This window comes from Lagenorhynchus albirostris, chromosome 4 (genome assembly GCF_949774975.1).
Source record: "Lagenorhynchus albirostris chromosome 4, mLagAlb1.1, whole genome shotgun sequence".
Lineage (NCBI taxonomy): Eukaryota > Metazoa > Chordata > Mammalia > Artiodactyla > Delphinidae > Lagenorhynchus > Lagenorhynchus albirostris.
Genome location: NC_083098.1, coordinates 62690617 through 62704427, shown reverse-complemented (window position 1 = coordinate 62704427; position 13811 = coordinate 62690617). Strand labels below are relative to the sequence as shown.

Genomic DNA, 13811 nt, shown 5'->3' with positions numbered 1-13811 from the left:
ACACCCAAAACAATTAAGAAAATGGTAATAGGAACATACATATCAATAATTACCTTAAATGCAAATGGATTAAATGCTCCAACCAAAAGAAATAGACTGGCTGAATGGATACAAAAACAAGACCTGTATATATGCTGTCTACAAGAGACCCACTTAACCTACGGACATATACAGACTGAGTGTGAGGGGATGGAAAAAGATATTACATGCAAATGGAAATGAAAAGAAAACTGGAGTAGCAATTCTTATATCAGACAAAATAGACTTTAAAATAAAGACTATTACAAGAGACAAAAAAGAACACTACATAATGATCAAGGGATCGATCCAAGAAGAAGATACAACAATTGTAAATATTTATGCACCCAACATAGAAGCACCTTAATACATAAGGTAAATGCTAACAGCCATAAAAGGGGAAATCAATAGTAACACAATCATAATGGGGACTTTAACACCCCACTTTCACCAATGTAAAGATCATCCAAAATGAAAATAAATAAAACACAAGCTTTAAATGATCCATTAAACAAGATGGACTTAATTCACATTTAGAGGACATTCCATCCAAAAACAACAGAATACACATTTTTCTCAAGTGCTCTTGGAACATTCTCCAGGATAGATCATATCTTGGGTCACAAATCAAGCCTTGGTAAATTTAAGAAAAGTGAAATCGTATCAAGTATCTTTTCCGACCACAACGCTATGAGACTAGATATCAATTACAGGAAAAAAACTGTTAAAAAAATGCAAACACATGGAGGCTAAACAATATACTACTAAATAACCTAGAGATCACTAAGAAATCAAAGAGGAAATCAAAAAATACCTAGAAACAAATGACAATGAAAACACGACTGCCCCAAACCTATGGGATGCAGCAAAGTAGTTCAAAGGTAGAAGTTTATAGCAATACAATTGTACCTCAAGAAACAAACATCTCAAATAAACAACCTAAAGTTATACCTAAAGCAATTAGAGAAGAACAAAAAACCCCCAAAGTTAGCAGAAGGAAAGAAATCATAAATATCAAATCAGAAAAAAATGAAAAAGAAATGAAGGAAACGGTAGCAAAGATCAGTAAAACAAAAAGCTGGTTCTTTGAGAAGAAAAAGAATATTGTTAAGCCATTAGCTAGACTCATCAAGAAAAAAAGGGAGAAGACTCAAATCAACAGAATTAGAAATGAAAAAGGAGAAGTAACAACTGACACTGCAGAAATACAAAGGATCATGAGAGATTACTACAAGCAACTCTATGCCAATAAAATGGGCAACCAGGAAGAAATGGGCAAATTCTTAGAAAAGCACAACGTTCCAAGACTGAACCAGGTAGAAATAGAAAATATAAACAGACCAATCACAAGCACTGAAATTGAAACTGTGATTAACAATCTTCCAAGAAACAAAAGCCCAGTACCAGATGGCTTCACAGGCAAATTCTATCAAACATTTAGAGAAGAGCTAACACCTATCCTTCTCAAACTCTTCAAACTATAGCAGAGGGAGAACACTCCCAAACTCATTCTACGAGGCACCATCACCCTGATACCAAAACCAGACAAAGATGTCACAAAAAAAGAAAATTCCAGGTCAGTATCTCTGATGAACATTGTACGCAAAAATCCTCAACAAAATACTAGCAAACAGAATCCAACAGCACATTAAATGGATCATACACCATGATGAAGTGGGGTTTATCCCCGGGATGCAAGGATTCTTCAATATATGCAAATCAATGTGATACACCATATTAACAAATTGAAGTATATAAACCATATGATAATCTCAATATATGCAGATAAAGCTTTTGGCAAAATTCAACACCTATTTATGATAAAAACTCTCCAGAAAGTAGGCATAGAGGGAACTTACCTCAACATAATAAAGGCCATATAGGACAAACCCACATCAACACCGTTCTCAATGGTGAAAAACTGAAACCATTTCCTCTGAGATCAGGAGCAAGACAAGGTTGCCCACTCTCACCACTATTATTCAACATAGTTTTGGAAGTTTTAGCCACAGCAATCATAGAAGAAAAAGAAAAGGAATCCAAACCGGAAAAGAAGAAGTAAAATTGTCACTGTTTGCAGATGACATGATACTATACATAGAGAATCCTAAAGATGCTACCAGAAAACTACTAGAGCTAATCAATGAATTTGGTAGAGTAGCAGGATACAAAAGTAATGCACAGAAATCTCTTGCATTCCTATACACTAATGGTGAAATATCTGAAAGAGAAATTAAGGAAACACTCCCATTTACCATTGCAACAAAAAGAATAAAATACCTAGGAATAAACCTACCCAAGGAGACAAAAGATCTGTGTGCAGAAAACTGTAAGACACTGATGAAAGAAGGATGATACAAACAGATGAAGAGATATACCATGTTCTTGGATTGGAAGAATCAACATTGTGAAAATGACTATACTACCGAAAACAATCTACAGATTCAATACAATCCCTATCAAACTACCAATGGCATTCTTCACAGAACTACAACAAAAAATTTCACAATTTGTATGGAAAAACAAAAGACCCCGAATAGCCAAAGCAATCTTGAGAGAGAAAAACAGAGCTGGAAGAATGAGGCTCCTGGACTTCATACTATACTACAAAGCTACAGTAATCAATCATACAATACTACAGTATGGTACTGGAACAAAAACAGAAATATAGATCAGTGGAGCAGGATAGAAAGCCCAGAGATAAACCCACGCACATATGGTCACCTTATTTTTGATAAAGGAGGCAAAAATATGCAATGGAGAAAAGACAGCCTCTTCAATAAGTGGTGCTGGGAAAACTGGACAGCTACACGTAAAGAAATGAAATTAGAACACTTCCTAACACCGTATACAAAAATAAACTCAAAATGGATTAAAGACCTAAATGTAAGGCCAGACTCTATTAAACTCTTAGAGGAAAACATAGGCAGAGCACTCTTTGTCATAAATCATAGCAAGATCCTTTTTGACCCCACTGCTAGAGAAATGGAAATAAAAACAAAAATAAACAAATGGGACCTAATGAAACTTCAAACCTTTTGCACAGCAAAGGAAACCATAAAGGAGATGAAAAGACAACCTTCAGAATGGGAGAAGATATTTGAAAATGAAGCAACTGACAAAGGATTAATCTCCAAAATATGCAAGCAGCTCATGCAGCTCAATGTCAAAAAATGACAACCCAATCCAAAAATGGGCAGAAGACCTAAATAGAAATTTCTCCAAAGAAGATATATAGATTACCAACAAAGACATGAAAAGATGTTCAACATCACTAATCATTAGAGAAATGCAAATCAAAACTACAATGAGGTATCACCTCACACTGGTCAGAATGGCATCATAAAAAAGTTTATAAACAATAAATGGTGGAGAGGGTGTGGAGAAAAGGGAACACTCTTTCTCTGTTGGTGGTAATGTAAATTGATACAGCCTCTGTGGAGCACAGTATGGAAGTTCCTTAAAAAAGTAAAAATGGAACTACCATGTGACCCAGTAATCCCACTACTGGGCATATACCCTGAGAAAACCATAATTCAAAAAGTGTCATGTACCACAGTGTTCATTGCAGCACTACTTACAATAGCCAGGACATGGAAGCAACCTAAGTGTCTATCGACAGATGAATGGATAAAGAAGATGTGGCACATATGTACAATGGAATATTACTCAGCCATGAAAAGAAACAAAATTGGGTTATTTATAGTGAGGTGGATGGACCCAGTCTGTCATGCAGAGTGAAGTAAGAAAGAGGAAAACAAATACCGTATGCTAACACATATATATGGAATCTAAAAAAAACACAAAAAACAACAAAGGTTCTGAAGAACCTAGGGGCAGGACAGGAATAAAGACAGAGACATAGAGAATGGACTTGAGGACACGGGGAGGGGGAAGAGTAAGCTGGGACGAAGTGAGAGAGTAACATTGACCTATATACACTACCAAATGTAAAATAGATAGCTAGTGGGAAGCAGCTGCATGACTCAGGGAGATCAACTTTGTGCTTTGTGACCAGCTACAGAGGTGGGATAGGGAGGGTGGGAGGGAGACTCAAGAGGGAGGAGATATGGGGATATATATATACCTATAGCTGATTCGCTTTGTTATGCAGCAGAAACTAACACACCATTGTAAAGCAATTACACTGCAATAAAGATGTTAAAAAAAAAAAAAAACACCCTAAATGTAATGTGGTATATTGGGTTGGATCCTGAAATGGAAAAAAAGGACATTAGTGGAAGAACTGGTGAAAACGAAGTAAATCAGAGTCTAATAATGTACCAATGTTAATCTCTTAGTTTTGACAGATGTGCCATAGTTATGTAAGATGTTAACATTAGGGGAAGCTAGGTGAAGTGTATGTAGAAACGTTCTGTACTGTCTTTCTGTAAAGTTAAAATTATTCCAAAATAAGATGTTTACTTAAAAAAATTAATAAAATGATGTTGACAGTATAATTACAGTGATTTATTTGCAGGTGTTACAAATAAGGTTGAACTAAAACATCAGTAATACGTAAATAACAGTTCCAAGTTTCCTGTATTATTTGGAAGAAGGGTAGTGGATTAAACCAACTCTCCTTGTTTGTAAGAATTTTTTAAGAATAATCACTAAAATAAGATAAATGGAATGTAGAACTTGTAAATTAGTAAACGAAAAAAAACTGAAGAAAATACAGTCATACAAGAGAAGGCAAGATAGTAGAAAAAAGCATTAGAAAAACCAGGATGAAGAACATAAGATAATATGGAGGAAATAAATCCAAATGTAACTATCATCACAATAAATTGAAACTGACTAAACTCTCTAGTTAAAGGCAAAGATGGTCAGAATGCATTTGAAAATGTAATCTAGCTGTCTTCTTGTTTTAGGAGAAAAATCTAACCTGTAAGGACATATGAATGTTGAAAATGAAGATAAGGTATGTTGTAAAAAGAACCATAAGAAAGTCAGTGTAGCATAATAGTATCAGATATAAGAGATTTTAAGATTGAAAGACATTAATTAGTGATAAAAAGGATTAATACCTTGCTAAAAGAAATAGTTCATGAGGCAGATATAATAATTCTAAACATATAGGTGCTTGATAATATGTGCTCAAAATATATTGAACAAGGAGAAATAGGCAAATCCATAGTGCTAGGTTTTATTTGAATGACATAATTACTAAGCTTAATTGGAAGGAACAGAATTCCTATAATTAAGTCTAATAGGAATCCAGAAACAGACTCATAGACGTATGTAAACAATATACTATAGAAGTGGTATCACAAATCTGAAGGAAAATAACTTATGTAAAAAATTAAAAATCTTCCTCATGTCACACACAAACAAAGCACTTGAATAGGAACAGCAAAAATTTTAAATTTATAGTCAATATGGGAGATTTTCTTTATATACAAGATGATAAAGGATTTCTTAAGTAAGACCTTTTGCAACTGATTTTCTACAACAAAAGATGCATATACAAAGTGTTAAGATAATGCTATAGATAGGGAGAATATATTTGCAACTCAAAGTAACAATTGTTTGGTACCTCCTATAGACACAGAACTCCTACAAATCAATAAGAAAAAGACAAATCATAGAAAAAAACCAGAAAAGATGAATATGCAATTCAAAGAAGAGGTATCTTTAGTGAATGATAAACATGTAAATAGGTACTCAAACAAGACTGTGTTTTATACTTCATTTATTTGATCTTCATAACAACTCTATAAGAGTCATGTACCTACCTTCCTTGTGGGAACTGTGAGTAACAAACTCTCTTTTCAAAAGTCATCATCTCCTGATTTGTTGGCCTTACTGTACCTCAAATCTTCTATTGATGCAGTATATTTTAAAACAGAAGGGGAAGGGGAAAAAGTGGTGTGTGTGTGTGGATGTGTATTTCAGACAGAGGGAATAGCTTATCTAAGAAGATCTTGAGGTTAGAGAGAGTGAAGAACTGAAAACAGCCTAGTGGGACTTGTGAGTAAATAACAAAGTAGAGAGTAGTAAAAGACTACCCCAGAAATAGAGATGGTAGGAGAAAACCCTATATAGGAAGGTTTAGTAAACTTTGTTTTATATATATATATATATATATATATATATATATGTATATAAAAGGAGACATATATATATATATCAAGAATACATATATCTGATGCACATATACATGTTTATATATGATATTTGACATATCATAAGGGTAAGGAATAGCAGTTAGAAGAACTTTAAGCAAATACTATGTTTAGCATTTCATTTCAAGAAATCTTTCTGGTTGCTATGTAGAATGTGGAGTGGAGCAAGACTGCAGGAAAGGAGACTCATTAGAAGGCTGTTCATAGACAAGGAGAGAGATGATTGAGGGCAGTGTGTTTGAAGTTATGGATCTTAAACATAATTAAGAAATAGAATTGTGAAGGTTAGATGGATGGATGTGTGGGTTGAGGGAGAGATAGGAATTTAGAGATAACTCATATTTCTTTCTTGAGCATCTGGGTTGAAGGTGACACCATTGATAGAGGTAGGCAATACTAGAAGAGTAACATATTTGGTGGGGGAGAAATGATAGGTTCTGGTCTGGACTTATTAAAGTTGAGCTGTCCAAGATAGCCATATGATGTCAAGTAGACGGCTGTGTATATTCACATCTCGAGATGAGAAGAGAGGACTAGCCCAGAGATACAACTTTAATAATAATTAGCATATAGGGGCAATGAAGCCCCTAAAAGGAGCTTCAGTGTGAACTGAGAAGATGAGAGGCTTACAGCACAGTCTGACAACACTTGAGGAAGAGAAGGAATAAGAACTAACAAAGAAAATTGAGAAGGAATAACTTAAGAGATAAAAGGAAAATCAGGGGTGTATAGGGTCATAGAAACCAAGGGATGGTACTATTTCAAAAAGGATTGACAACTCAACAGTGTTAAATACTGTTGAGAGGTCCAAGAAGAGGACTGATATAATTTCTTTGGAGTTTGTGATTCAGATGTCATTGCTGAACTTGGCAAGAGCAATTACTATTTTGTGGTGAGGTCAGAAGCCAGACTGCAGTGAAATGAGAAGTAAGTGGGAAGTGAACAAAAGGAGAAAAACATGCAGATTCAGTCCTACAAGTATTGCAAGCTCGTGGCTGGTACAGAGAATTTCTCAAGAAAGTACTAAGGTAAATGTGCACTGAACTGACTGAAATGCATTTTGGAAAATGCTCTTCCTATGGATTCTTCTTCTTGAACTCCTCAGCAAAACTTAACTGACCAGAGCTCTATGCTCCTGGGTACTTAACTAGGTGACTCTTCCGAGAATAAGAAAAAATAATTTTCTTGTGGTATTAGTATTTGAGAAAGAAATAGTATAATTTCTCTCCCTCTGAAGAGCTTTTGTATATTAGTTGAAGGATTGAGCAATATGGACATTTGAGATATTTATGTTAGGGTCAGTAAGGGTGGCTCTTTTAGTTGGTAGGAATATCACATCACATCACAAGGATAAGTCCATATTCAACTAAGGTAAGAATGGCAAATAACTAGCTTGTGTGCTGCTACTTCGCCTATTATTTATTTACTTATTTATTTTTTTGCGGTATGCGGGCCTCTCAATGTTGTGGTCTCTCCCATTGCGGAGTACAGGCTCCGGACGCGCGGGCTCAGCGGCCATGGCTCACGGGCCTAGCCGCTCCGCGGCATGTGGGATCTTCCCGGACCGGTGCGTCCCCTGCATCGGCAGGCGGACTCTCAACCACTGCGCCACCAGGGAGGCCCTACTTCGCCTATTATTAATTCATAGCAGACACATCTGTGTTTGGCCACAGCATCCTTTATATTATAGCATTCCAGGCAGACAAAGCCCAAAAAGCCATTTTTGGTGTTGGTTTAGTGTTCCAATCGTGCCCAGGACCACAACACTGCACATCTCCACAAGGCATTGTTTGCTACATAGACTGCATTGTGAATAGTATCCCCTGGAGTTATATAATAGAATAACCCTGTTGCTGTACCTTCACCCAACTCTCTCTCTACCCTTTCCTCCTTTTCCCACCAAGAACTGAAGTAATATGGTTATTTACATTAGTAAGTAGATCGTATGACATGTTTTGTTTTTTGGCATTGGTTTTTAAACTTTCCATGATACTATTTTCATAATATTGCAACACATTGTGTGAATGTCTCATTCATTATCTATGCTGTGAACAAAATCAAATGCACCAAGTTGTATCTATGCTTATAGATATTTTTTGTTGTATTTCCACTCACCTCAGTCCGACAACATGAGCTCTGATGAACTGGCTTCTTAAATTTGACTCTTCGAATGTTTTAGTAATCTGTAGAAAGAAAGGAAAAAACAACCTCTCTGTAATTACCGTTCTTTCTCTGTTTCCTCTTTCTGCCCAACCTTGCAACATGGTTGTTAATGGGGAGTTGACTATGTTAATGAGGAATAGAGAGTTCAGTTTAGTTCAGTTCCATCTCAGAACACATGGGAGCGATTTAGGCAGGTTAATAACCTTCTGATGCAGTGCCTGTTTCTTCATCTGTTACACAAAGATGATAATGGACAGGATGCATCTTCGCTAGAAGCCATTCTAAACATAGCAGATGTTTTGCTCAGTGAGAGCCCACGTTACGTGATTTGGTGGCTGTTCCCAAAAAGGTGGGCGCATGAGCCAACCCAACGCTAGGTGAGTCCACTGATACAATTTACAGTGTGTGATCCTGCAACAACTGTTCTTAAATGGGTAAAACCAGATTAAAATGAGCAGCAATGGAGAGCTTGATGAGAAAGAGGAAACGAAGTAAAGGCCAGTCTTTTCCTTATTGTTTCTGATTAATGCCTAAGCAACATAAGTTATTTTTAGCATCAGTTGGTATTTCCTGACCTAACTTTAACTTTCCCCCTGAATCATTGCTCAATGCCAGCAAGGATGGTCCTCTTGAGGTATAAGGTTTAGCTTCACAGTAAACTAGTAGTGAGTGATTCTGTGACTGGAACAGTTCTGCCAAGATGCAGGGTGAGATGTACTGAGCTTTCATAATGGCGAGTGGATTCTGTTGGCTTGTACTGTGAGGTTGGACCAAGGTGGGGGTGAACATGAAAAGGTGAAGTTGGGGAAATTAAGTAGCATGTTGAATATTACATTAAGCCAGGATTTGAAGTCAATTCTTCTTGAGACTGTAAAGTTTATGCAATCTCTATTACACTGCATTTATTTTTTCAGTATCCATTCTTTAGGCTGATATCAGACCAACCAGTTGTGATGCAAAATAACTTTTTTTCTTTCTAGAGGTCTCAAATATTTTTAAGAGTTATGAGGCTGTTAGTTTTTCAAAATAATTTCCTTTTTAAAAAATTCAAGAAGTACTAGTAAGTGTTAAGAAGAGAGCAAAAAGTCACTCAAAATTCTATGATCTAGAATTATAGAATGCAATCATTTGGTGAGTATTTTAGTTAACTATGTAGAAGGATCGGTTTTAATGTGTTTATTAATATGGTATATTGTAGGAGGGAGTTTAATAAACTGATGTATCTTTAATATTACTTGACTTTAGCAGAAGTAAAAGGAACTGACCTAAAACTGAAGGAATTGCTAAAATTTAGATGTTTCTTGTAATTATATTTTAATTCATGATTTGGTATTGCATCAGCATGGGCTACACTGGACCAAAATGTTAAAAATATAATTTAATTATGACATTTTTGTTATGTGGAAAATATTGATGTAATTTAGTGAGGACTAAGGTAATAAGCAACATAAAGAAAGCAAGTTGATTAATTGGTTGATATCCATATACAAGGATAAAAGAAGAGACCTATGGATAAGAATCCGTATTTCATAGAGTGGGTGAAAATTTTGTAGTCTCTTTAATTAGAACTTATCAAATACCTGGTAGAAAATCAGTGAGCAGATGCCTGAAGAGGAAGCCAATAGGAGAGTGGAAAGTGTAGTAGATAGGGGACAGGGAAAAGTTAGCTTGCTATGAGAACCTGAACGAATCTTTTAAACTTTCTTCCTCTCAATTTCTTCATCTGTAAAAGGAAAACAGTCCAAAGTGTGTTTAAAAAATTGTTCTGTACACAGTTGACTACTGCAACTCCCAGAGGCTATGCATCTGCTTTCAGTGAGCTTTACATGTAACCTTTGGGCTTTTTCACTCCCTTCAAACTTATTATTGATTCTTCTTTAATGGGTTGGATGAGTTTGCTTTCATACTTCTTTGATTTTGTAACCTGTATTATTGACCCTTTTATTACAATGGACAAAAAATCAAGTAAACAAAGAAAAAACTATTTTATATTTCCCTCCTGAATGAGGGTGACAATACTATCTTTGTGGGTTTTTTTTTAATGTCTTTATCGGAGTATAATTGCTTTACAGTGTTGTGTTAGTTTCTTCTGTGAATCAGCTATACATATACGTATATCCCCATATCTCCTCCCTCTTGCATCTCCATCCCACCCTCCTTATCTCACCCCTCTAGGTGTCACAAACACGGAGCTGATCTCCCTGTGTTATGCAGCTGCTTCCCACTAGCTACCTGTTTTACATTTGGTAGTGTATATATGTCCATGCCACTCTCTCACTTCGTCCCAGCTTACCCTTCCCCCTCCCCATGTCCTCAAGTCCATTCTCTACATCTGCGTCTTTATTCCTGTCCTGCCCCTAGGTTCTTCTGAACCATTTTTTTTTTTTTTTTTTTTTTTTTTAGATTCCATGTATATGTGTTAGCATACGGTAATTGTTTTTCTCTTTCTTACTTACTTCACTCTGTGTAACAGACTCTGGGTCCATCCACGTCACTACAGATAACTCAATTCCATTTCTTTTTATGGCTGAGTAATATTCTACTATACATATGTGCCACATCTTCTTTATCCATTCATCTGTTGATGGACACTTAGGTTGCTTCCGTGTCCTGGCTATTGTAAGTAGTGTTGCAATGAACATTGTGGTACATGACTCTTTTTGAATTATGGTTTTCTCAGAGTATATGCCCATAGTGGGATTGCTGGGTCATAAGGTAGCTCTATTTTTAGCTTTTTAAGGAACCTCCATGCTGTTGTCCATAGTGACTGTATCAATTTACATTCCCACCAACAGTGCAAGAGGGTTCCCTTTTCTCCACATCTTCTCCGGTGTTTATTGTGTGTAGAGTTTTCGATGATGGCCATTCTGACTGGTGTGAGGTGATACCTCAATGTAGTTTTTTTTGGTTTTTTTTTTTAAGAAGATGTTGAGGGTAGGAGTTTACTAATTTAGTTATTTATTTTTGCTGTGTTGGGTCTTTGTTTCTGTGCAAGGGCTTTCTCTAGTTGTGGCAAGCGCGGGCCACTCTTCAACACGGTGTGCGGGCCTCTCACTATCGCGGCCTCTCTTGTTGCGGAGCACAGGCTCCAGACGCGCAGGCTCAGTAGTCGTGGCTCACCGGCCTAGTTGCTCCGCGGCATGTGGGATCTTCCTGGACCGGGGCACAAACCCGTGTCCCTTGCATCGGCAGGTGGACTCTCAACCACTGCGCCATCACGGAAACCCCCTCATTGTAGTTTTGATTTGCATTTCTCTAATGATTAATGATGTTGAGCATCTTTTCATGTGTTTGTTGGCAATCTATATATCTTCTTTGGAGAAATATCTATTTAGGTCTTCGGCCCATTTTTGGATTGGCTTGTTTTTTTCATATTGAGATGCATGAGCTGCTTGTATATTTTGGATATTAATCCTTTCTTATCTGCTTCATTTGCAAATATTTTTTCCCATTCTGAGGGTTGTCTTTTCATCTTCTTTATGGGTTCCTTTGCTGTGCAAAAGCTTTTAAGTTTCACTAGGTCTTATTTGTTTATTTTTGTTTTTATTTCCATTTCTCTAGGAGCTGGGTCAAAAAGGACCTTGCTGTGATTTATGTCAAAGAGTGTTCTGCCTATGTTTTCCTCAAAGAGTTTAGTAGAGTCTGGCCTTACATTTAGGTCTTTAATCCGTTTTGAGTTTATTTTTGGGTATGCTGTTAGGAAGTGTTCTAATTTTATTATTTTACATGTAGCTGTCCAGTTTTCCAAGCACCACTCATTGAAGAGACTGTCTTTTCTCCATTATATATTCTTGCCTCTTTTCTCAAAGATAAGGTAACCATATGTGCATGTGCATAGAGGTTCCCTCTATGCCTACATTCTGGGGAGCTTTTATCATAAATAGGTGTTGAATTTTGTCAAAAGATTTTTCTGTATCCATTAAGATTATATGGTTTATATCCTTTAATTTGTTCATGTGGCATATCACATTGATTGATTTGTGTATATTGAAGAATCCTTGCATTCCTGGGATACACCCCACTTGATCATGGTGTATGACTCTTTTAATGTGCTGTTGGATTCTGTATGCTAGTATTTTGTGGAGGATTTTTGCATCTATGTTCATCAGAGATATTAGCCTGGAGTTTTATTTTTCTGTGAAATCCTTGTCTGGTTTTGGTATCTGGGTGATGGTGGCCTCGTAGAATGAGTTTGGTAGTGTTCCTCCTTCTGCTATATTTTGGAAGAGTTTGAGAAGGTTAGGTGTTAGCTCTTCTTTAAATGTTTCATAGAATTCACCTGTGAAGCCATCCATTCCTGGGCTTTTGTTTGCTGGAAGATTTTTAATACAGTTTCAAATTCAGTGCTTGTGATTTGTTTATATTTTCTATTTCTTCCTAGTTCAGTCTTGGATGGTTGTGCTTTTCTAAGAATTTGTCGATTTCTTCCAGGTTGTCCATTTTATTGACATACAGTTGCTTGTATTAATCTCTCATGATCCTTTGTATTTCTGCAGTGTCAGTTGTTACTTCTCCTTTTTCATTTCTAATTCTGTTGATTTGAGTCTTCTCTCTTTTTTTCTTGATGAGTCTGGCTAATGGTTTACCAATTTGGTTTATCTTCTCAAAGAACCAGCTTTTTGTTTTATTGATCTTTGCTATTGTTTTCATTTCTTTTTCATTTATTTCTGATCTGATGTTTATGATTTCTTCCCTTCTGCTAACTTTGGGGTTATTTTGTTCTTCTTTCTCTAATTGCTTTAGGTGTAAGTTTAGGTTGTTTTTTTTGAGATTTTTCTTGTTTCTCGAGGTAGGATTGTATTGCTATAAACGTCCCTCTTAGAACTGCTTTTGCTGCATCCCATAGGTTTTGGGCCATTGTGTTTTCATTGTCATTTGTTTCTAGGTATTTTTTGATTTCCTGTTTGATTTCTTTAGTGATCTCTTGGTTATTTAGTAGTGTATTGTTTAGCCTCCATGTGTTTGTATATTTTACAGTTTTTTTCCTGTAATTGATATCTAGTCTCATAGCTTTGTGGTCGGAAAAGATACTTGATACGATTTCACTTTTCTTAAATTTACCAAGGCTTGGTTTGTGACCCAAGATATGATCTATCCTGGAGAATGTTCCATGAGCACTTGAGAAAAAGTGTATTCTGTTGCTTTTGGATGGAATGTCCTCTAAATGTCAATTAAGTCCATCTTGTTTAATGTATCATTTAAAGCTTGTGTTTCCTTATTTATTTTCATTTTGGATGATATGTCTATTGGTGAATGTGGGGTGTTAAAGTCCCCTACTATGATTGTGTTACTGTCATTTTCCCCTTTTATGACTGTTAGCATTTGCCTTATGTATTGAGGTGCTTCTATGTTGGGTGCATAAATATTTACAATTGTTATATCTTCTTCTTGGATCGATCCCTTGATCATTCTGTAGTGTCCTTCTTTGTCTCTTGTAATAGTCTTTATTTTAAAGTCTATTTTGTCTAATGTGAGAATTGCTGCTCCAGCTTTTTTTTGATT

The 13811-nt window shown here is 36.1% G+C and overlaps 1 protein-coding gene and 1 long non-coding RNA gene across 3 annotated transcripts in view; one reads left to right on the top strand and one right to left on the bottom strand.

Annotated features, from left to right (window-relative positions):
• LOC132519806 (uncharacterized) overlaps positions 1–13811 on the top strand; it is a 111725-nt gene that overhangs the window by 52180 nt on the left and 45734 nt on the right. The window lies entirely within an intron of this gene.
• Positions 1–13811, bottom strand: part of TMPRSS11D (transmembrane serine protease 11D) — a 72092-nt gene that overhangs the window by 19711 nt on the left and 38570 nt on the right. For both annotated transcript variants that reach the window (XM_060148079.1, XM_060148078.1), the window contains exon 4: positions 8262–8329. In XM_060148079.1, coding sequence (XP_060004062.1) covers positions 8262–8329 — 68 coding nt within the window. The remainder of the gene's footprint in view (positions 1–8261; positions 8330–13811) is intronic.